This window comes from Eimeria mitis, genomic scaffold, assembly GCF_000499745.2.
Source record: "Eimeria mitis Houghton genomic scaffold, Emh_scaff29, whole genome shotgun sequence".
In the NCBI taxonomy this organism is placed as follows: Eukaryota; Apicomplexa; class Conoidasida; order Eucoccidiorida; family Eimeriidae; genus Eimeria; species Eimeria mitis.
Genome location: NW_013571239.1, coordinates 1 through 24,425, shown reverse-complemented (window position 1 = coordinate 24,425; position 24,425 = coordinate 1). Strand labels below are relative to the sequence as shown.

The 24,425-nt window shown below is 50.7% G+C and overlaps 3 protein-coding genes across 3 annotated transcripts; all 3 read left to right on the top strand.

Moving 5' to 3' along the window:
- Positions 1–1,580: 1,580 nt before the first annotated feature.
- On the top strand, positions 1,581–4,166 carry EMH_0030350 (uncharacterized protein; the record flags this gene model as incomplete). Its single annotated transcript, XM_013497746.1, has 1 exon — positions 1,581–4,166. One exon carries the CDS (start codon positions 1,581–1,583, stop codon positions 4,164–4,166), a length of 2,586 nt encoding a protein of 861 aa, XP_013353200.1.
- Positions 4,167–8,202: 4,036 nt separating this feature from the next.
- EMH_0030240 (uncharacterized protein) lies at positions 8,203–9,210 on the top strand (the record flags this gene model as incomplete). Its single annotated transcript, XM_013497745.1, has 1 exon — positions 8,203–9,210. One exon carries the CDS (start codon positions 8,203–8,205, stop codon positions 9,208–9,210), a length of 1,008 nt encoding a protein of 335 aa, XP_013353199.1.
- Positions 9,211–11,702: 2,492 nt separating this feature from the next.
- Positions 11,703–13,949, top strand: EMH_0030130 (uncharacterized protein; the record flags this gene model as incomplete). Its single annotated transcript, XM_013497744.1, has 1 exon — positions 11,703–13,949. One exon carries the CDS (start codon positions 11,703–11,705, stop codon positions 13,947–13,949), a length of 2,247 nt encoding a protein of 748 aa, XP_013353198.1.
- Between the last annotated feature and the right edge of the window lie 10,476 nt (positions 13,950–24,425).

Here is a 24,425-nt window from a genome sequence, read left to right as displayed (position 1 = left end):
CCCAAATGCATCACCATGCTTCCAGACTCGTTTGTGTCACAAGTGCAAGCAAAGTAGATGGGTGGCCCCCTTGCGTGCATCCAAGCTCCAATGAGTCCTATGCTACATCTCGATTGTCAGAACGCTTGGGACGCACAGATTAGCAGTGACTGAAGGGAACCTGATGGTGCTTGTATCTACAAGCTTCTTGTGATATACCAACTACGCCTGTGACAGATGAAAGCTGTTAGAAGTGTTCCTCCGCAGGTTCCTGGTCTCTTCGCCGTGACTAACGACGCCCCTGCTAACGAACAGAATTGGCGGGTTGTGAACAGATACACTAACACAGCAGTATCGTAGGACTGACAGACGACAGGCCCTAGTGCACCCACTTTCATCTGCACCAGATGCCTTGTACCACGGTTCATGTAAAACTGCTACATGCACCTCAACCTGTGCCTAGCAATCCCAGTGGTCACTCTGCCCGCACATTGGTCACTGACGGCCAAGTAGGTGACTTCGGTGTGTTTGCGTGGTGACGTGCCTTGTAGAAGGAGTTGCAACAATGTGCGCTACAGTCCATGAAAGACCTCCCCCTGCCCCCACCGGCCCGAGGGCCGCTGCACCAATAATGCCTGGAAACTGGTGGTGGGTGGGCTGTTCTTTGAGGACTATTATCCCAACTATTTTAACACGGGTGCAGATCAGGACGCTCTTCGGCTGGGGCCGAGGCCCCTCGTTAGAGACAGAGTAGAGAATTGGCCTGTCGCGCGATGCACCACACACGCACACGTTGCTAGAGACGTTGTTAGAGCACCTGCTACAGGGCAGCTCCAGATGCATGCATACGCATATCCCTTTTAAGCGCATACACAAACACTGAAGACAACTGTTAACAACTACTTGGTCCGCAGTATCCAGCCTAGAGGCAAAAAAATTTAAAACAAGCCGGTTCCAAGCACCCCGAGTAGGCTGTGGCTACGCGGAAAGAAAGCGCAATCCGTTGGAATTAGAGCACGCCACTGCATTGACAGAGTTAAAGTATTTTTTTGTGCAATAATTCGACTTGCGGAATTTGCCTTGCTTAGGATCACTCACACCATTGCATCTGTACGCACCGTCGCCGCCACCGAGGGGCCACATGATATTGCCCGCATGACATTTCCATGATCTCCCCAGCCCACTTGCGTTGTCCCGGGAGAAGCTAAAGCCAGTAACCCTTCAGTTAAGAATTCCCTTTATATATGTAAATGCGGGGTTGCTTCTCCGTGGGTCTGCTGGTATGAAGTGGCAATGCATCGACGGACCGGTAGTTACTTTGCGCCTCCCAGTTCCTCTGTCTTCTGCGAAGTAACAACTACGAACTCCCCCGACACCCACAAATAATGTTACAAGGTTGAGGGACTCAGTGTTTGTTCACCTCGTTGCAGTGGAATCGTGGTTACCAGCGAATGTGCTGGGTAACGGGACGGCCAGTGTTGTGCATTCAGATATACTACCAATCTGCTCCGCGTAGACAAGCCATTCATGCAAGTGAAGCCGAAACCATACAATACTTGTGCTTCCCATTTCACACGCGTGAGGTGTTTTCCCCAGGTCAAATGACATCTGCGGGAGGTCCCTACGTCGAAGATGGTTCTCCTCCCGTTGGCATCGTTGATATGGGGATCGCCCCAAATTCAACACAGAAAACCATCTACGACTACAGTTTTAGTTCAGGTTGTAGGCAATATCCCTTCAAGAAGAGGTTTTGCCGTCCCCGCTTCGTCTATCTGTTGGCTATAACTCTTACATCTTTGGCCACCGTCTACTTTGTGGTGAGTTGTTTTGGCTTCATACGTGCAAGACCTGAGATAGTTGGACTGAGTAGGTTACTAGCAGCTGCGGGCGATAGACCATGCCAGGAGGGCACAAATGCAGGTGAAGATAACGGGCAGGCGTTCAATGATGGAGGGTTCGAAGGAGCTTCCGGGGAGGGTGACGGTGCACAACTACAGGCCGACGACGATACACCTCCGAAAGGAACTACTACACAACGACTGCAATTAGCAACAGCTACTCCTGGCCTCTTTGAAATGCCCAGTCAACTCACTGCTCCAGAAGAACGAGATACTGCTGCCGCAGCAGCGGGTTTTTCGACGGATTCGCGGCACCAGGGGCACTTTGCCGTTGATCTCCAGGGTGGTCCAAAATCTCAAGAGGGCCAAGCGATGTATGGCAGTGAAGCTGGAGGAACCATGGAACCATTTTTTGGAGGGCCAGATGGAGGAGAGCATGATGGAGGTGTACTAGGTGTAGAGCCTGAGAGAGAGCTGCGTGGAGAGGTCTTGGAGATGTGGGAACAACGGGGCTTACCTGGGTATGTTCGTCAGGAGGTTCAGAATTTGTTTGTGCGGTTGGTAGATGTTGCATCGTCGTGCCGACGCCTTTTACGGGCGGTAGACCCGGCAACAGGCTTGCGCCTGACGCACGAAGTGGTTAGGTTGCTGGGACTGGATCTTGGTGCAATTTCTCTCATTCGGAATGATCTAGAGCCCTTCCGCTCGATGCTGGGAGACGCTCTTGTGGAGTTGGGGTTGGACGCCTTACAACTCACTGGGGAAAACGTTGGGCTTGAAGAGCAGCGCACCGATATTGGCAAACTGATACGTGTGATGAAGGAACTCAAAGCGCCGCGGCCATTTACAGAAAATATTACCGGCAAAAGGTACAAGGATGCGACGCTATCTATTCTGCGCACGGCAGAAGTGGTTGAAAACTTTTGCAGGAGAGTCCTTGAAGGGCTCCTTAGGTCCGCGGGACTCGCAGAAGGGCTGGGGCAGATTGAATTTGAACAGCAGATGCGTGTTCTAAAAGCACTTTACCGTGTTCACTCCAATCACATCGCCAGGGATGGCTCACTACGATATTACATCGTACTGATCCAGAGACAGCTAGGAGAGAGTCCGCTCCTCATGCCCCACCACCGCACAATGGCCATACAGCAGGTGCCGCCACTCGTGAATTTGGTAGAGGAAATCATTGAAGCTGTCCGCAACTCCGGCGGTCAGCTACTGCAACCACAAGTGGACCAGCCACACCACCACGGCTCGCCGAGAAGCCTGCTACCTACGACCGTTCCGAGATTGCCTTCGCCTGCGCAGTCCCATGAATTACCAGGGCGCGCACAGCAACAGCAAGGAATCGAGCGAGGGTCCTTGCCTTTTCTTGCACCCGCAGGCTCAGCGGCACTCGGAACTCCAGAGACAACTGCCAACCCAGTATCTGCACCCTATGCGCAAAGACCAGCAAGTCCATTGGGCCACCGGAAACCCCACTCGTCCGCCTCTTCCCTAGAGCATTTTGGAGCGAATCTTGAAGCCCTCCAGACGCTGCCTCCTTCGCCGCCTTTCTCGCCCTGGGGCGCTGGGGCGCATGCATCGTCACAGGGTCTTCAAGATACGCCTTCGCAGTTTCCGCAGACACCTACCTACACAAGTTCAGCGGCTGTCCAAAGCCATCAGGCAGCCAGTGAGCGATTCGCGCCGTTTGAAGCGCAACTTCCAGCATGGTTCGTTGGCCAGCGAACAATTCCAGTCGCTGCGTCAGCTGCTCATTATGATCTGGCACCGTTCATTGGCCGTGGAGGCTACCGCTTGCAAGCCTCCCCGTCTGCATTCTCCGAATCCGAACGTGGTCATCCGTTGACTTCGACGCGCCCTCAAGTACAAGATATCCAACGAACGCCTGCGGCACCTCCTTGGACAACGTCGTCGAAAAGCGAATCCCCTTCCTTTGACGGTCCAAAGGGCTTTGAAGATGCGGGTGCTAGCGCGTCGGAAGGCAGTAGATTGAGAGCGCCTCATGCACATTTTAGCCACGGTGATGAGGCCGCTTCCTATCCAGGTCCCAGCCCGCCAATAAGCGACTTACCGGGAGCATTCTCTAGTGTAGAACAACACCAGGATTCGCTGCGCAGCGAGTACAGCCTCTTTGGGCAGTTTAGTCAACCGCCATGGTTTCCATTCTCAGTTGCGCCTGCTGGCCAGCCTTTGATTCGAGCCTCTGGCGAGACGCGCGCCCCCAAGCCAGAAACTGCTATTGGGCAGAGCGAAGACGAGGGCAGCCTGGCGGGAAATGTACCGTTCGAACATCTGAGCCTAAATGACGGCATTGCACGAGGGGGCGAACGCTCTACCGAGAAGTGAGCAAGCTTCGCGTGCTTTGTCTACGATGTGTGTGCGGTAATGTTGCATGGCGGATGGTGGAAGGCAAATCATCAAACAGGAATGCGAACGGGAATGCACGTGAACACGCGATCTTTTCATGCTCGTATGTAGGGGATTTTATCATTTTTTCTGAAGCGCTTCCCTTCATGGCTTTTATAAAGGAATTAGACCCTTGGATCAACGGGCCTCGCTGCGTGGACGGTGTGAGCAAAGCTCAAGGGGATTTTGCCAGCATTTTATGTTCTAGGTCATTCTGCGGAGCAAAACAGATATTCTTCGCTTGGAATACCCCCTAAACCGCAGTACAACTTGTGGTTCACGGTCTCAATAAACCAAAGTGTTTATAGGAGCGATTGCACGCTTTCGAATTGACTGCACCGTGTCTGTCTCTGGATGCACGCCCAAATGGGGGTGACATTCAAGTGATGTTGTTCTTGTTCCGTTGCTGTGCGAATTCGCTCGAAGAGAAGTGCTGTACCATTAGAGCAAGCATGCGAAGCGGCAGTTTTCAAAGGGATCTGCTGCACGGCACATTCGCGAGCCGTACAAACATCACGAAACAAAGGACCTTTATGTTCCAGATGAGTCACGGAAGGACTACATAATTCGGAAACATCTCAATTTTAAGTTTAGAGGCGATTTTTCGTCCTCTACGTAGTTCTCAAATCGTTTCAGCCAGACGCAATTGAGCTGCCTGACTGTACGTCCGCCCGCCGCGAATACCTCCTAGTAGGAGCGGCTAACCGGACGCTTCGCTACCAGCATGACCACATCGGAGTTTGGTATGCTTGTCTGACAAGCATCCACGGTGTAATGTGCATCTTCTGATAGAGAAGCCCTTATCGTTTTATTGTCAAGCAATTCTGTCGACCCTAGTTGCCCTGTAATGTCTGCGTTATATCTGCAAAGCTTCTCACTAGAAGACTAGTATCTGCCTTCGGATCATCCGCTTGCTGCATCCAGCCTATACGGTCAGACATGCACGTTTACAGTCTGGTATAGGGGTGCAAACACTTCAAACACGAGCTCAGTTGGAACGGCGGCCCTGTGTTGGATCGTCTTGAGCACTGCAACAGTAAACAGATTCCTCCATAGCGCATCCCTTGTGAACAGATGGAGCTCGTTTACGAAACTAGCGAGTGGTGACAAATGGGAGTAGTGGCCGAAGACCTACCAACTCACAACTTGCAGTTGCCAGGTATACAGCAAGCTTTCTTGCCCAATTTTTTCTTCAGGTATTTCCGTCGGTGGTGTGTAATGTTTTGAAGGGCAAGAGGCGTGGCTGTGGCAGCCGTAGAGCATCTCGAGTGTGTGCAGCCAGCAAATGGATTGTGACACGCGAATGCTCCTTCGACTGCTGATCTCCCTTCTTAAAGTGCACACTGGAGAGCCACGCGTCGCCCACCCACAAAGATAGAAGCTTTTGCTTGTCCACTGACTCTACGTCAGTGAACAAAGCAGTACCTTCTATCCGTGGGTGGGCGACGAGCGGCTTTCAACTACGCAATTTGCCGTAAGACCAGCTGGAATGACGGGCGGCATATACATGAAACACACTCACCATAGAGAACCAACAGTGAAGCAAGGCGATTCTCGGTATTTCGTTCTCCAATGGTGCATCCAGCATAACAATGTATTAGGCAGAACATCACAGGCATACAAATCACACCTCAATACATTCTCACGTACATAGTTCAGTCCAATTGTTAATTAGCCCTTCACTTGGGACTGTAAAGAAATAGGCCCTCAAACTAGGTAGTTCTTATCCCCCGAGAGCGGTACGTTGCGCTGCTGAGGATTGCATTTCCTTGACACGTGTCGTGTTCAAAAAAAGCAGACAATTGGCACCATGTTTACATCGATTTGAATTCAGTTCTCCACAGTCATACGGCACATGTTCAGCTTTTACTCCTAAGAAATTTGAGTGACTGACCACGCCTAGTGGAGCATGGCCAGCGCGCAGCCTTGAAGTGATGTGGTGAATAGCCTTTCTACTTGCGTTCAGGCTGTCTACTGAGGGCCAAGTAAGCGTTTAACACTTCTGTACATGTGAGAACGGGGGCTGGTACATGGCGAGTTAACGTGCAACACTAGTTGCAGCAAGGTGTGTAGCAACTTACAAAATGCCGTTTCGCTTCCGCACCAGTCCTTGGACAGCTGTTTTCAGAACGCCGGGCGTAGCTTGGTCTGTGCGAAGTGGGTTACTGTATCTATATCTGCGGGCAGGCCGGCTGTGCAAAAATCACCTATAGTGTTAGAGCATGCAGGCAGTGCGGTTTGGTTGTGGCTGCAAGTGGGGATGCGCTTGAACGCTACTCGCAGCAAGGTGCTTTACCGCTCCCGTCAGGCCGCCTCACCTGGCAGCAGCGCCCGGCCCTTGAGCCGCTATGATCAGGACGCCTGGAGAGTGGAGAAGATGTCATCTGCTCTTCGGAACTCTTATCTTAAGTATTTTGGTTCTGTTGCAGCTAGTGACGGCTCTTGGACAAGCTCGAAGATTACTCACTACACACTCGAAGCCAGGTCTGCCCTTTCGCAGGCTGGCTTGCCTTTTTTCACTTCTGTATGGACTTATCTTTTGGTACTTATTATACCTGCAAGTGCACAGTAAGTCATGTGGTCGGTGAGGCTAACAAGCAACGGTTGTGTAGGGCAGGTGATATGTGGGAAATGGCGATGGTTCTCATTAAGCCCTTGTTCCATGTTTATGAATATAATAACAAAACCGGCTTAAGAATTTTAGAGGTCTACAAAGCTTTGGTGAAACTTTGGGCAGTTGAGGGCGAGCAAGTTTTAGCTTCTATGGCGGTACCTGGACTGGTATCCATCGCTCATCGCACCAGGGTCGATGAGCTCCGTCGCCTATTATTTGCTCTCCACACAACATTACTCAAAAAATCCAGGTAACTTTGCGTTAATGAGAAGGCTGTGTGTTGTAGAGGGCTCGTTCATGCTGGAAGGTGTTTCTACCACCCTTCGGTGTCTACGTTGTTCAATCGGGCGAGACCACAGCTGGCCTACTCGGAGTGTGCACCTGACCCTAAGGTCAGGTGCACACTCTGCGTCTAGCTATCTAAATACATGATTCTCCCTAAATCCACTATTAGAAACCATAAATAGCGAAAACGCATTCGAGCTCATATTATCTGTTTGGGGAGAAAACCCAAAATAATAGAACTCGTTGTCGACCCTCGTTGAGGGTCAGAGCCAAGTAACAGGATCAGCCTCACACCCAGCCCCTAAGCTGGTGTCGATTGGCGAGCACTCTGATCCTACTAAGCTCCTTTTCTATCTAAATGTGCCCTAATCCTTTTCATGACACTAGGCCTCTAGAGGCCACGCAGGAGATCCATTGTAGTGCCTATGCGCTATACTGGCCTAGCGAGCTTGCACGAGCTCGAAGCTTACCGGGTAAACCGAGCCTGTCTCTGATGCAAACTTCCCTTTGAACCGCCGCGAATTTACTTCATCACACAAATATCGCTTTAATAACACATTTCGTTTCCCTTTTGTACCATGCTCCATGTTCCAAGACATGTGCTGGTGTTGATACGACACGGGAGGGGGGGTGACAGCTTCCGTGTACACCTCCCGCTCAACTGTCCCAGCGCGGAAAAGTTACAATGCCGCGAATAAGCGGAGCTTTTGTATATCGTTGTATTATTACTTTCTTGTGAGTCTGCCTTCATGTGCCTTTGTGCAAGCGATGAATCGATAATGTCATCGCATTCAACGTCATGCTGCATCTTCCCGTCACCGGATCGGTTCGCTTAGCAGCCACATCTGACAGGCGCATGACCAGCATTGTTCCCGACATTTTAATGGAAGAAAGCGGCATTCTTTTCGCCTTTTTAAACTGGATGTTGACGGCCGGCGGATACTAAAGGCGGCGGCAATGTGTAGGGCGGCCTGTTAATCTTGAAAATTTTGGCAGCCTCTCGAGTCAGCTAGTTCTGCCGGACCTGGCTTTGCGGGCAGTGTTTGTCTGCGCCTGAGCCACTTTCATGCTGGCGAGATGGTTCCCCATTCACATCCACTTCTTGGAGATGCTCTGCCGCCGCTTAGCAACACTGCGGAGGGCGTGGCTTCAGATTCTGAAAAGCAGACAATAATCGGCCGTGATGGGGCGGTGGCTTGTGTGCAACATGAGAGAAAATCTTCATACTCTTTTCCGGTGCCTCTGCTAAGCGTAGCACTTATCTCGTTGGCTGTCGTGTACTTGGTGCTGCGTTGTTTTGACGTGACAAAGGGAAGATCTCGGGTGGATCCGTTGAGGAGATCGCTTGCAGCTGCCGACGGAAGGCCATGCAACGGATATGAAGAAGGCGATAAAAGCGGCGAAGGTGGGGAGGTTGCGGAGTGGGGGGCATTTGGGCATGGGGGATCTGATGGAACTTCTAGGGAGCGTTCGGCAGAAGGCGATATTGGTCGGTGGGTGTGGCACACACGAGAAACTCTAAGATGGCCATCAATGCCAACGACAACAGCTACTGGAGGCTTCGGAGTAACTCATGGAGTTAGGTCTGTGAATGGACTCCATGCTGCAGCTTCAACGGTGGGATTCCAACCAGCCCAGTCGCAAGATAGTCGTCCTGTAGGGTCCCTTTGGGCCCAAGAAGTGCCGGGCTCTGAATCGGCAGTAATGGGACGCCACTTTAAAGTTGCCTTCCAACAACGGAATGAAACCGGTCATCCTGCAGGAGGTCCCGGTGGAATGTTGCGTGAAGAAGAAGTGTTGAAAATGTGGGAAGGAAGAGGCCTACCTCCAGCTACTCAGGAGCAGGTTGTCAGTCTGTCTCAGCAAATGGGTGCTGCTGTATTGATGTGCCAGTCCTTGTTACCTGCGCTAACCCACAGCCAGCGGTTGCGTCTGGCGCTTGAAGTGGTGAGGCTTCTGGCACTGCAACTGGGAGCTTTTTCCCTCGTGCAACAGCATCTCGAGCCTTTCCGGTCACAGCTGGGTTACGACCTATTGCAGCTAAGTAATGAAGCTGAGACGCAGCGGCGACGAGGAGCACCTTGACGCACACCACAACAGTCTTCGCGAACTGGTCGCCCTAGTAACTCAACTCAGAGAACCTCGCCCGTATTCGGAAAGGACCTCCCTCTCTAGCTACAGAGTAAAAATGCGGTCACTCCTGCAGACGGCCTCCGAAGTAGTGAAGTTGTGCTTGGGTGTACTGGCTGGACTCTCTCAGCACGTGGCGAGCAAGAAGTACAAGGAATCCTCGGATGTGATCACACAGCAGGTACGTGCTCTCCGGAATTTGTTTGAAGTGCATGCCTCCTATGTCGCCCGAGACTCTACGCTGAGGTACTTCATCATAGAAAGCCAGAAACGCATCTTCCAGAGGCCCATTTTATGTCGCCGCCATGCTGATATATCCTCTCAACCGCTGCCTTCGATGAGTCAAGTGGTACAGGAGATACACGAAGCTGTTCTGAAAGACGGGGACCTCCTACAATCTTCATCACAACCACCAAGAACGCCTCATGGTGCTGCAACTTCTCCATATCCGACTGCTCACCAAATACATACTTCACCTACTTCATACAACTCAGCGGGTAAAGAATGGGGGCACACGCAGCAGCAGGATGCGATCGTCCAACCATTTCAACGCTTATCGGTTGCGGTAGGTTCGGGCCTACAAAACCTGCAGGCAACACCTGTAGTTGCACCTCCATCTCATGCTCCATCGCTACTGTCAACGGGTGTCTACCATTCTGGTTCACCTTTTTCGCTTCAACCGAAATTTACAACACGCCACACACATCGCCCCGTCCAGCCCTTTCCATCATACTTTCCCAAGCCTTTGATGAACTCTTCGATGCCTTCGATGCAGCCACTGCCGCAGGGATTCTCAGCTGCACATCTGCACCATGCATCTAGAGGTGCTCACGCAGGTGCTCTCAGTCGATTGAAACTGCACCATGTGTCCGGAGACGCCGGAGTAGTGGGTAATTACGTTAACGTTGGATGGCGCCTCACATGATAGCACAGGTGCTGCGCAACCTGGAGACCTTTTTGTGCAAGGAGAGATCGCCGATAGACACACCCGTCTGATGACTTAAGAATGTGTTATTTCCTTCCCGGGGAGAAGTAGAAACAGTTGAGAAAGAGGAGCGGAGTCTGTGCGCATGAGGCACCGTCAACGCCACAGCAAGTCTTCTCTCAGCGTTGACAGCAAATGCAACGGAGTCGAACTTCTTACGGCAAGCACCCCGTGGAAACAGCAGAGCTCGCCGTTTGTTTCCAAGCATCCACGGGATGATGGCGCACAAGCCTCCGACTGGTGCGCAGACGACGTCGCCTGTCTTGCGGTGCAGCACGGCGTGCTTCAGCGCTTCCTGCCTTACTGCACGAGTTGAAGCGAGGGCGTGTCGGCGCGTACACTGTTGTCGTAGGCAATTTTTATGCTCTTATTTGGCACTGAGTAATGTGCCTGCGAGCAATTCGGAATGCTTGTCCCAAGTTCCTGCAGACTGTCACGGGACGCCCGTGCGAGGATCGATACTATGCCACATATCCTTTATTGATGCATGCTGTGTGTGTCACCATGTGGAAAGGAGCATAGCAGCGGATTTTTGAACGTAAGTGCATTAGTAATGTACTTGGGGACGTAAAACCAGGAGCATCCTCTAACTTCTTGCAGGGTGTTTGTGGTGCACGAGCGCTACGGGGCCACTGCTCGGCGTTCGTTTGGGATCTCAGGCACCGCTGGAGGGACGCTTCACAACAAAGAGTGACGGAGCACAACAAAATATACTTACAATGATGTATTTATCGTGATGTTTGCTTCTGAAGCATGTGATGCACGGCAATTTTCACTGTTCATGCCACTCAATGCTTCCAAAGTCCCCCGCGGAGCGACCCCCAACGGGAAGCCCCAGTGCCGGAGAGGAATAGGACGAGCACCTAGAATACTGTTTTTTTAATGTTAGATTGCCAATATTTAGCGCTATATCAACTTTTCTTACTGCATAAAGGGACGGCGGCATTGACCGAAGGCCTGACAACCTCAAGGAACGAAGCCCCCGAGGCCCCTTGACTGGTCTGGCAAAGGTACCACTGGAGTTGACCGAGATGATTGTTACGAATGATGGCATTCTAGACTGAGACAGATTAACTTTGAATAATGTCCGACATATGTTGCCACAAAAGGGACCTGCTCCTGTTTCGCCGCCCCAGGTTCACCTGCTCTTGCGTTTAATACGTCTGGAGCACCGACGCTGTAGTGTCCCTACATTAGACTCCTTATCAGACTGCCGTTTTTCACCGTAATATGCCAAGATTCCTGTTGCACTGTGGAGGCGTTTTTTTTGCTCAAATCGTGGGTTAACGACACCCTACAGAGGGCTCAGTCTCGCGCTGCGCCAGCTTTGTAGCGAACTGAGGATGCATTTAACAGCCGCAGCAACGACTCTGTACTTCTAAACAGGCGTGCTAGTCCGCCTGAAGGGAGCGCCATTTCGCCTATACTCCCGCCTTTAGTGGGCGAGTTGAATTATACTCAGATGATCCCGCACTCACGTCGAGTTGTTGGCAATGCCCTGTCGTCCTTTGGAAAGATTGAACAAGCACTTGTTGCAGATTCGAAAGGACAAACAGCAGATGACTGTGAATCTCGGGAAACTTGCCTGCGAAGCCGCCTAAACAGACTTTCTTCCTATTCTTCTTCTTCGGTACGCCTCCTAGGCGTAACATTTATATCTTTGGCCGTGATCTACTTCCTGCTGCGTTGTTTTGACTTGACAAGAGAAAGATATCGGGTGGCTCGGCTAACGAGATCGCTTGCAGCTGGCGGCGTTGGAGCATGTCACGGCGATGAGGAAGATGGGGAAGATGCGGAATGGGGGGAGCGTTGGAATAGGGCGCCCGAAGGAACTGCCATGGAGCGCTGGACACGTGAATACTCCTTTGATTTTCCTGTACGGCAGGGAGAAGGTACGCTGCGCTTGCGATCAATGCCGACGGTCTCCACGGTTGGTGGTTTCAGAGGAGGTCGTGGAGTTGTTGCAGACAGGGAACTCGCTACAACTGCGTCGCAGACGGCGGGATTTGCAGAAGAACTGAAGAAGAAAGAGCATTCCGCTGGGGGAAGAGCTGCTTCACAGTATCCGCAACCTTCAGGAGTTCCCCCGCCTGGTCCTGGAGGGCTTGGACGAGGGAAGTATGGAGGTGAACAGAATGAAATGGACGCGAGGCTACTCCAAGGGGAGACCTGGGAAATGTGGGAAGGCAGAAATCTACCCCGCTATGCTGAAGTGCGGCTTGAGAGCGTGTTTAAGCGCATGGGTGAAGCTGCATCGGCTTGCCGGTCTTTGTTGGGGGTGCTAACGCAGAGTCAACAACTGCGACTATCATATGAAGTGATGAGATTACTGTCACTTGAACTAGGTGCAATATCCCTTGTCCCACAACATCTAGAACATCTAAGGTCGAATCTTGGTGACACGATTATTAAGTTGGGGATCGACGTTCTGCAGCGCAGTGTAGGTCTGCCGAGTATTGACGCCTACCGAGAGCCTGTTTGCGAACTGATCACCTTGGTACGTGAGCTTCAACAACCGCGCTTGACTACGGAGGAGAACGTCGCCCATCGGTATAGAAAAAAGATGCTTGCTATCTTGCAAACAGCCACAGCGGTGGTAGGGTATTGTTTGGGTTTGGTAGAGAGGCTGCTGAAGTTCAAGAATGGGGAAAGCTTAGCACTACCTTCAAGCCTGTTCGAGCAGCAAATGAATGTGCTCAAGGCGTTGTACGACGTTCATTCTGCTCAAGTCTCAATGGATGCTTCACTGCGATACTACATAGTTGACTGCCAAAAGCGCACCAGAATATATCTCATTTTGGGTCTCCGCCACCTGGAGATACGTTCAAACAAGTTGCCTCCGCTAAGGGAAATGGTGGATAAAATACATGCAGTTGTTGCCAATGCCGGCGGTCTCTTACCAGCTCCAGAAATTCCACATGCAAATTGCGACACTCCTGTAGCCAGTCCGTCGCGTGCGTCGGAACAACTGCACAGTCTCAGTGAATTCCCTTCTGGAACACACGGTGACAAGCAGCAGGGCAAAACACTCACTCATGGATTGAGCCTTCCGCGATCGGCAGGCGTGACAGGATCCCACGGCCTCCAGCCACGTGCTTCTTCATCACAAGTATCCCACCCTGTATTCCCACCGTCGCGCGTCGGGCACCATGCACACCAACGAACTCAAACGCATCCTCTTCCATCGCTGTTTCCCCATCCGCGGTTTAATCACTTCTTATCCGTGGTTCATCCCCAGGCTCACGATACCTACCCCAAACCATCGCAAACGACAACGAAAATTGGCCTAGAATCCATGCTTCCAATGCTTACTTCTGTATCCGAACGTGGCAATGTCAGCTGGCCTCCACCTCCTTACTTGGGTGCGTGGCAAGAACCAGAGCCCCAAACCCACCCTCATCACCAACGGTCAGGACCTGCCCCCCCTGAAGCGTCTGCGCATGCGGCAGTGCCCGGATATCCAAGCTACGGCAGATACAGCACTTCTGACCAAGCAGCGCGGCCTCCTCTGCCGTCAGCCGCTGCGGGGCCTGCCGGACGGGTTTCCGGTGGCGCTGCAGGTTGGCACTACGGAACAACCCATGGAGGCACTTCGCAGCACCAAGAAGCAGAGCCGGTGGAAAGGGTGGGAGGTCTGTTGGGGGAGCTCCTCAAGGGCGGTCTCAAAATCGAGGATGTCTTCCCTGATGAAAAGCCGGCACAGCTGTAGGCTAGTGAAGGTTCGCGTGCTGCATTAAAGGAATTTCTACGTTGTGGGGAAGCAGTACGGATGCAATATCCAACGTACGGTAGGGGCTCAAACCGCGCCTCAACTGATATTGGCTGCGTGTGATGTTCAGAATTAACTGCTTCGCAAGTCGTAAGGGGTTTTATATCTGCTCTCTGGCTTATCCGGTCCATCTTTGACACACTAGAGTTCTGAATCTATCTCTGTGAATGGTGTGGACAGCGTATTAGGAACTTTGCTGTGGCCAAGTCTACTTTCGGTAATTGAGGCCAACATGCGAAGAAAGAAGGCGATATTCAGTGACCGGACTGTGTCTAGCGGACAAAGACTGCGCGTTTGGTGCAACACACCAACAAACTAAGGTGTTCGCAAAAGGGGGTGTCGGCTTTTGAGTTGTCTCCTGCGTACAATGCAGACGTTTCCTTGCATAGGTGCGAGTGAGCTATATGTGCGCTTATTGCCCAGCCTTCTCTATTTCCAGCAGAAGCCGGTAGCCTCTCAGCGAATGTAATATCAAGTAGATGCGGAGCCAAGAACAACTGCTGCACGGGATACTCCGCAGGTTTGTTCAGTACGTTTTAGAGTGCTGCGCATATAGTGGGTAATTACGTTAACGTTGGATGGCGCCTCACATGATAGCACAGGTGCTGCGCAACCTGGAGACCTTTTTGTGCAAGAAGAAACCGCCGATAGACACACCCGTCTGACGGCTTAAGAAGGTGTTATTTCCTTCCCGGGGAGAAGTAGAAACAGTTGAGAAAGAGGAGCGGAGTCTGTGTGCATGAGGCGCCGTCAACTCCACAGCAAGCCTTCTTTCTCAGCGTTGACAGCAAATGCAACGGAGTCCAACTTCTTACGGCAAGCACCCCGTGGAAACAGCAGAGCTCGCCGTTTGTTTCCAAGCATCCACGGGACGACGGCGCACAAGCCTCCAACTAGTGCGCAGATGACTTCGCCTGTCATGCGGTGGACCAGGCGCTTCTGCAACCCCTGCTGCAGAGCAACTCCACGTTCGGGCGTAGCGAAGCCCCGGCTGGTGCGTAGACTAGGGCTGTATTCAATCGTTATGCTTTTATTTGGCACTCTGGAACCAAAGTGGGAGCAAGTAGAAATACACGCGTCAACTTCATAGACAATTCAACAAGACTACAGGGATCGACGGTCGGTCGCCCCATCATCTCTCCACAGTGCACGTTTCCAGACTAACTACGATGGGCTTTGACAAATGAGTATTGAACGCACATCGTTTAGCATGTTACACAGCGACGGGAAACCTGCAGCAGCAGCTGCGTGAAGGAGGCAGCTAGTTACCGTTCGTTTAAGATATGCAGGATACGGTGGAGAGCCCTTGAACTTCTTCTCGTCGTGAAATGACAAACAGGGGCTCTAAAATACATATCTACAGGAGTATTACGGTGAATGTTCCTTGTCTGGGTATTTTTGAAGCATTTGGTGCGTTACAGTCTTCACTATAAATGAAGGTCAATCACTTTTGAAGACCCCTTCCCTTCTCAACGACCCAATCGGCGGATGCAGCGCTCGCGCGCATTGGTACTAACACTCGGAGTGCCGTTCTGTTTGAATCGAGGATTGGCGATATTTATCGCTACGCCAGTTTTTATTACTGTTTAGGCGCGGTCGAGGGGCGGTGGCACTGACCGAACACGCCACAGACTCGATAAACAAAGCCGCGAAGCCGCTTGACTGGTCTGGTAAGGGTACCACCATTGGAATTGAGGCTGCCTGCGCTGGTTAGTTACGGACCCCTGCTTTCTCCAGAATGTACATATAAGCTCTGAATAATGTCAGATGTCTCTGGTTTCCCGGGAAATCTCTGCCTCAGTTTCGCACCAGGCTCACCGGTGTAGTGAACGCCCTGTGGTTCAGCACGGCAGGCAGTGAAGGGTGAAATCCCTTTCTTTTAGAGCAAAAACCAAAGCGTTCAATTTCTAAAGCAAGCAAAACAGTTCGAATCTAGGCGGTATAGTCCACTACGCCAATATGTAGGCACGAACTGTAATGGCCAGCTCTGGGTTCCCTACGATAGCTTAGACGCATAGGGAAGGTGGTCTCAAGAAGGAAATATACGCCATGACCAAACGTGGTATACGTTTTAAATGCCACGAGACGAAAGGGTTTCAGTGGATGGAACGAGCGACAAAAATAGAAATTCCGTAGGCCTCGTAGTCAGCACCATAATAGCGCTTAGGGACATCTGGGGTCGGCTCCTGGGGCCGCCTAGGCTGGTCGCTACCGCTCGGCTGCAGCTGCACCGCCACGTCTAGGCGAATGGTCTCCTTGCCAGGTGCTTATCCCTATATTAGAGCTAACGCGAGGTCTATCCTGTTCCTAACTAAGAAATGTGAATTCCCATCTAAGAGGGATAACGGGGAATCTACCGCACAAAATAGAACGACCCAATTGAAGTGGCCTGCACTACAACCCGTGTAGTGCCCTGGGTATAACGCTTGCTCTTTGGCTTTTACTAATGGCAGAAGCGAGCTGCAACGTAGGTAAAGACTTAGAGCAAGAGTTTCCCAAATGCAGCTGACATCCTTCCCCTGTCATCAAGCCTCGTGAGCGGTGAACTGAGGGCCTGGGTGTTGGGGGGAGAAGGCAGCCTGAAGTGGGGTTGCAGCGCACCTCGCTGCGTCTGGTAAAACAAGCCAGCCTCACGTGCGCACTCCAGGAAGCTTCAGCGAAGCTGCCTTTGCTTCATGCTTTACTTCTGAATGTACTTATAGAAAGTTTGCATTGCTTACACACAACCTACCAAGGCCAAGTGAAGGTTCCTGTGCGTCTGTGTAGGCAGGACATCTGAGCAATTCCCCTTCAGAAATGTCAGTCTAAGGGGAGTTTGGGGCCATAAGGATCATAGGGCCCTCGGAACTTGATCCCACTCACGTCATTTGATGCACCAGACAATGCCAGCAGCTCTGCATCTTATGCCCCCAACGACAAAACGAACGCAGATGAAAAACACAATTGTGGGGCCCAGTAGGGATCCAAGTTCCCTCACACGATGGGGTGCTGTGAATCCATAACACTAGAGGTACTGTAGTGCACGGGCACTACAATAGCTCCTCTGTGTGGCCTGTAGAGGCCTAGTATCATGAAAAGGATTAAATACTATAGAATATCTCAGGAGTTAGGACATCTTTACACAAGAGAAGATGCATAATATGATCGGAGTGCTCACCAGCCGGCACCGGCTTGGGGGCTGGGTGTGAGGCTGAGGCTCTGACTCTGATACTGACCCTCAACGAGGGTCAGGGGAGTTCTATTCTTCTGAGGATTTCCTTCAGGAAGAAATCAGGAACTCGAATGCCTTTTGAATAGTTAATGGATATTATAGTGAGAATAGCGAGAATTACGAGTTTAGATCCTTAGTAGCAGTGTGTGCGCTTAGCCTTGTAGCTTAGGGTCCATACGTAGTGACAGCAAAGGGTCGCTGTGCACTACAGGTACTGCGGGCCCAGTAAGCTGATGATGTAAGGGGAGAGCCCTCAGTCCTTCATGTGCGATGCCGCGAGTTGTTCACGATAATGTAGAATATTTCACTTTAGTATAAATATTTACAGTAGGCGTTATGTATTAGTAGGTTTGTGCTTCTGAAGGACTACTGTGGGGCGCATCCATAGAACCCCACAACTGAGTATAGCGAGCTGGCAGAGATTAGCTATCATCTGATACAGCAACACAACAAAACTAACTAAGGTTAAAGGAGTTACTTCCCTCAGTTTCTTCTTCGAAATTGTCCTGTTCTGCAACCCTACTAGACCCGGCACTGCGGCCTTTGGGGCTGGGAGAGGAGACGGCGTAGCCTGTTGCAACACCTTTTGCACCAAGTCTCATACCAGCCTCTCCTATAGTCATGCCATTGCCTCTTCGTAAACAATATTTAATGCACTCGTCAATTTTGTCCTCAATGTACACCAATAAGCACTCACAGGCACTTCCACTATTCATCCAACTCTCACTCATTTCACAACGAGCACGGCATTGTTGTCGTGATTGCAGTGAGTATTCACTGCAGGCCATGCTAGAGTGCAGTTCAACAGGGCATGCAAAGAGTAGGAAATACTCCTTCCAGAAAAGTTGTACTTAAACTTTTTCAAATCGACAAAATTAAACCTTTTAATGTCATATCGTCTGAGTGAAAGGGCAAACATTTAGAGCGGGAGCAGAATAGTCTTCACTCGTTAAGCCGTACGTATGCCTGACAGAGAGAATGAGCTAAGATTGGAGGTAGAGATACGGAACGTAACAAAATGATGAAGGTGATACCCAAAACGTATTCATGCACATACGTGATCTCCTTGACAGTACGAGGATAATATTCTGGGTTGGATTGGAGCCGGAAGCGGTAAATTCCATTAGGGACCCCCGGGTTCGTCTCCCGGCACTGCCTTGAGCCGCCGCATTCAGTCGGCTGCGGCTTCGCCCAGGCAGGCCTCCAGGTTGCATACGACTTTGTGAGTAACTGTGTGAATAATCCTAACGAAAAACTTGTACGTGACTTAAGCGCGTTCCTAATAGGGAAGTGCAAATTTCCATCTAAGAAGATAAATGAATATACTCGCTGATGTAATAGAGCCTCCTTATTGTAGTGCGCCTGTAGTGCACAGGCACTACAATGGATCCGTTGTGTGGCCTCTAGAGGTCTAGTATCCTGAAAACGAATAAAACACTATAGAATATCTCAGGAATTAGGGCACTTTTAGATAGAAAAAATGCATAATAGGCTCAGAGTGCTCACCAGCCGGCGCCGGCTTGGGGCTGCGTGTGAGGCTGATGCTCTGACACTGACCCTCAGCAAGGGTCAGAGACAGTTCTATTATTCTGGGTTTTTTCCCTGAGCAGATAATGTGAACTACGGTGTGTTTTGGTTATTTATGGTGTTTAAGAGTGGATTCAGAGAGAATGATGTGTTTAGGTAGTTAGATGCAGAGTGTGCATCTACTCAGAACAGCTTAGGGTTCATACGTAGTAACACCGAAGGCCAGCTGTTCACTACAGCGACCGCAGTACGACCTGGCACTAAATTATCAGTGTCCGCTAGGCCGGACACATAGCAGGTGAATAACGGTTAGATTATGCGTCCTAGAAGCAACGGCCAACTAATCGACGTCTGGAAGGATGAGCAGCGCCTAAACGAGTAAAGTAGCGAGACCGTGAAATGGTGTAGGCATGACCGGCGAGCGGTTCGAGCAACTCCCCAGTGCTGGTGGAAAGAGCGCGGGCCGCAACCATCGGGGGAACCACAAGGTAGTCTAGGAGGTCTATTATACCGCTGAATTACCAGCATTGCCCTAACCGAAACCAGCATATCATTTTCCCCTTTAAGGTTACGGGTCTTTATCGTCGCGATCTCTTCGTATCCCACAGGAAATGCCTGTTGAGTGCTCCTCTCTACGCTAGAATGCGCTGAGGGTGCGGATTGATTCCATTCACCTTGATCCTATAGCAGTAGCTGCTCCTATTCTCATCGCCGGGCTGAATTCTTATTGTTATATCAATACTATATGTTGCATCTTCAGATCTCAGAAACTTCAGGGTTTTTGAGCGTGCCCTGCTGAACTGCAGGGCACTACATACCTGCTCTTGTGGCTGATCTCGTCTGAAGCATTGATGCATCGGTAATGTCTGGACGTTAGACTCCTCATTAGGCAGCCTTTTGACATCTTCGTATGCCCTTGCATATGTTGCACTGAAGCAACATCCTTTGTGTAACTACTGCGGCAACTGTTGCGGGTAGACGGATTCAGTGGGTTCCAATCCCAGCCTGAAGCTGCTTCGCCAGCCCATCTATCCCGTCCTATATTCCCATCATTCGGCCCCTCGCCACGCTCCCCTGCATCCTCTGCAGCATCCGCTTCCATCCCACTTCCTCCCCCCGCATCCAATTTTTCGTTATCTGCAGTAAAATCCCAGACACGTAATATCCGCGGCGTACCTCCAAGGAGAGCAGCGAAATTTACTGGACTAGAACAGCTCTCCCTTCTTACGTCTACTTTTGTGTCCGAGCGCGGCCTTCTCAGCTTGGCCTCGATACCCTACTTCGCTGCGTAACAAGAATCAGAGCGCCGTCTTCACTCGCATTCCCAACCGTCAAGACCTAGATTCCTTGTAACAGCTGCGCATGTGGGAGGTCACGGATATCCAACCCACGACGGATACAGCACTTCTGAACCAACGGCTCGACCCCCTCTGTCGCCACCTGCAGCGGCACCTGCCAGACTAGTTTCAGATAAAGCTTTTGGGTGCGATTACAGAACAACGCAAGGAGCCACTTTTAAGCATCAATAAGATGTGCAGGTGGACAGCATGGGAGGTCTGTCGGGGGAGCTTCTCAAGGGCGGTGCCAAAATCGAGGATCGCTTTTCCGGTGGATCCCCTGCAGATCGGCAAGGCAATGGAGGTTCGTATGCTGAATTAAGAAATTCTATGTTCCCCTGCAGATCGGCAAGGCAATGGAGGTTCGTATGCTGAATTAAGAAATTCTATGTTCTGTGCAGTGAATACTCACTACGCTCACGGCAAAATTGCCGCGCTCGTTGTGTAAGAGTGAGGATTCATTGAACAGCGGAAGTGTGGGTGAGTGCCTATTAAATATTGCTTACTAAGAAACGTGTTGGTATGACTATAGGAGAGTTTGGCATGAGACTTGATTCAAAAGTGTTGCTACATGCCAGGCCGCCTCCTGCGCCTGCCACAGAGGCCGCAGTTCCTGTTCTAGTGGGGTTGCAAAAAAGAACAATTTTGAGAAAAACCAAAAGAAAATAACCTCCTTTAGGCTTTATTATGCATTGTTATTTTGCTGTATCAGATGTGATATCTGATTGTCTGTAGCAGTTTACTTCGGGGTGTCAGTTATCTAATGCCTGCCGGCTCGTTATACTCACCTGTTGGGTTCTAAGGATGTGTGCCCCACATTAGTCTTTCAGAGGAACAGCCTATTAATGTCATGTTTACTGCAAATATTATACTAAAGTGTAATCTTCTTTGTTATCGTGAACATTTCGGCATAGCATGTGAGCAACTGAGGGGTCGCACCACATTTCTTCAGCGTACTGAGCCCGGAGTACCTCCAGCGCTATGGATTCACAACCCCCCATCGTGTGAGGGAATTCGGATCCATCGTAGCTCTCACAGTCGTGTATTTTGTCTGGTTTGGGTTATCGCTGGGGGCACAAGACGCAGCGTTGTAGGCATCGATTGTTGCATCAACTGACGAGAGTGGGATCAAATTCCGAGGGCCCTATGATCCCTAAGGCTCCAAACTCCTTTTAGCGGGCCAGCTCCAAAGGCCGCACTGCTGAGTCTAGTGGGGTTGCAAAACAGAATTACTTTTAGAAAAATCAAAATTGTTCTGCGTTTATGGTTCTGTAAGCATAAAAAAGCATACGGGAGGTTTTTTTCTCTTGTTTTTTTTTTTTCTCAAAGTTGTTCTATTCCGCAACCCTACTAGACCCCGCACTGCGGCCTTCTGGGCTGGGGGAGGAGACGGCCTGGCATGTTGCAACAGGTTTAAAACCAAGTCTCATGCCACCCTGCACTATCGTCATATCAATACGTCTCTTCATAAGCAATATTTAATACATTCATCATTTATTTACTCAATAAACATCAATAAGCACTCACGCACAATTCCGTTCTTCAGTCAACCCTCACTTTTACATAACGAGCACGCAATGTTGCCACGATTGTAGTGAGTATTCACACACACTACACCGACTTAGATAGACCTAGGGTACATACGTAATATTAGCACTGTCCGCTGTTCACTACACCGGGGGCGGCTGCTGTAGTGCGGGGCACAAAAATTGGGAAGTTTTATTGTGTAAGCTAGATTCTTCGTTCTTCCTCTTCGATGGAAGAACGAATAATCTAGCTTAGACAGATGGTCAGACGGAGAGAATCAACTGGGCCTTAGAGCAAACGATTCGTACGGACATACAGTCGGACGAGTCGGAGTGGGAACAGCTCTTGCCTGCATTCGAGTTTTTGTACAACACTACGAGCCATGCTTCAACAGAGCTCAGCCCCTTCGACGGTATGATCGGAGAAAACCCCATAACTGTAGCTGACACTGGTGGGGTGGTTGATCCGTCTGTGGCTCCTCCTATGACCTGGCTTTTTGCTAGCGATTCTCAGAAGAACTTCACAGATTCGTACGATGTTGACCGCACTGGACCGTCGGGGCGACGGGGCGACTTTAGAGTACTTCGAAAAATTGCGGGGAATCCCTGAAGACCGCGCAGCATGGGAACCTGCTGAGCACCTTCACGGCCGCCCAGCACTACTCCGTCCCGCTCTGGCGGCCAGGCGGTTGCGCTCTTTCCTCATCTGCTGCCATTCCATCTGCTCATCCCCGATAGAGGGACCTTCCCCAACCCCCCCCCACGGGAGCGATCTCGCGCTTCTGCCTGCGCCACTTGCTTCCGCAACAAGGAGGAATATCGTAGTGCAGGGCACTACAAATGGGATGCTCTATTGTGTAAGCTAGATTCTTCGTTCTTCCTCTTCGATGGAAATTCACGTTTCTCAATTAGAATCATGTTAGGTAGAGTATTAGCACGATAATAGGAATAAGGACTTACCTACACGAGCAGTCGTACAGACGTGGAGGATTGCAACGGTGCAGCTGCAGGCGACTACTTGCGGCTGCTCCAGGCGACCCCAAGAGCCGACTCCGGAGATCCCGGTCACCTTATCTCTTGAGTCTGAATCTTTACCTAAACTGTTGCGACGCTGAACTTCATCTCTCCATGAAAGGATCCTTGCGAACAGTAAAATGTATTCCTACTGAGCGCCAGTATGCATTTATCTTGCCGACCTGGGAGTTGTTACCGGATGGATGCGGTCTGCTGACGAACAAACGACAGGACTTAGCCACAAATTTTCTTAACTTTGGTTTTTCCTTTATGGTTCAAGCTTCTTGATAGCTTGACACATCTGAAAGGCTTTTTGTCTTCTAACAACCACGCTGCTAGTCTCATGCTGGCTAAACCTCCCTAATGCACCTTGAGAGCGTGCACTGAAATAATTCAATTTCGTGTCCTACGTATCCAATTAGGAAANATGCACCTTGAGAGCGTGCACTGAAATAATTCAATTTCGTGTCCTACGTATCCAATTAGGAAATAGTCGTTACCCGAACCCATTCCAATTCCTCTAGGCAAACACAGAAAACCCCTGCTGAATCTTAGAGAACAACCCCCTGATTGCTTTGGGCTATTACAGGATGACTCCTGGTCACTGTATTTCCTGAAGCTGAATCTTTACCTGAACTGTTGCGAAGTTGAGCTTCGTCCCTCCATCAAAGGATCCTCGGGAGCAATAGAACGTACTGACGCTGAGCACCAATATGGATTTTGCTTGCCTACCTGTGTTTAAAAGCGTATGGTGCTGCCCAAAGAGCATTGCGCATGGGCAGCACCAATGCGCAATGCTCTTTGGAGACCCTCACCCATCGCGCGGGTGGAATAACCCAGTGCGGGCGTGGAATAGGATAAACACTCAGAGCTTTGTAGAGTTTGAATCCTGGCATGCGATATTTCGAGTTACGCTGAGCCTTCCCTACTGCGTAGTCGTTGCCCCGGGGTAGCTGCAGTCCTACAGTGCCGTGCACGGCAGTGACTGCTGCGAGTCGCCTCGGACAGCAGAAAGAAGCTAGCAAAACATGTTTAAGCTATCTCTGTTATCTAAAAAGGAGTTATAATGCGATGTAATTGCTGGGGTTCTGTTTGTCGATAACCCCACGAATTCAGCGGGCAGGCGCCTCGCAGCCAAAGGGGAGGCGTCAGTTCTTGTCTTGCTTCGGAACTGAACTTCCGATCAGCCTAGTCATGTGTCGAATTTAGCGATATTTGGAGGCCTTAGTCGGGTCACTAATGAGCCATATAAGCAGGCCGGATTCTCATGCTCATACGTTCTCCAAGGGCTAAAGGCACTCAAGCATTGCCCCTGCTCGGAGCTACCGCATACGCCGACGGAGACTCACATAGCTACTTAGGAATCGCTGTTCCAACCCGACAGAAACACCTAATGCATGGGCCATATAACATTTTTGTGATATCGTAATAAAATAACTGCTGCTCTTTCTCCTCCCCAGGCCCACCTGGTCCTGTCTCCAACTTCTGCTGCATCGCAGCATCGATAGTGTTCCCGCGCTAGACGCCAGATCAAACAGTCATTTGACACCTTCCTATCCCCGATTTTCTTTTGTAAAGCGGCAACATTTTTGTGTGAAATTTCACTGGTAACTTGACTGGGCGGAACGACTCAGCGTGATTGCTTCTTAGTCGAAGTTGTGGCAGACGACGGATGCATTTAAAAACGGCTTAATACATATGGGCAATTGCGCAGGTTTGCCTCGAGTCTAAAGAGCGGGCACGCTGCAGGTTCTGACATCAACGCCAGTCTGTGGGCCTTCTCACGCAGAAACGCGTTGGG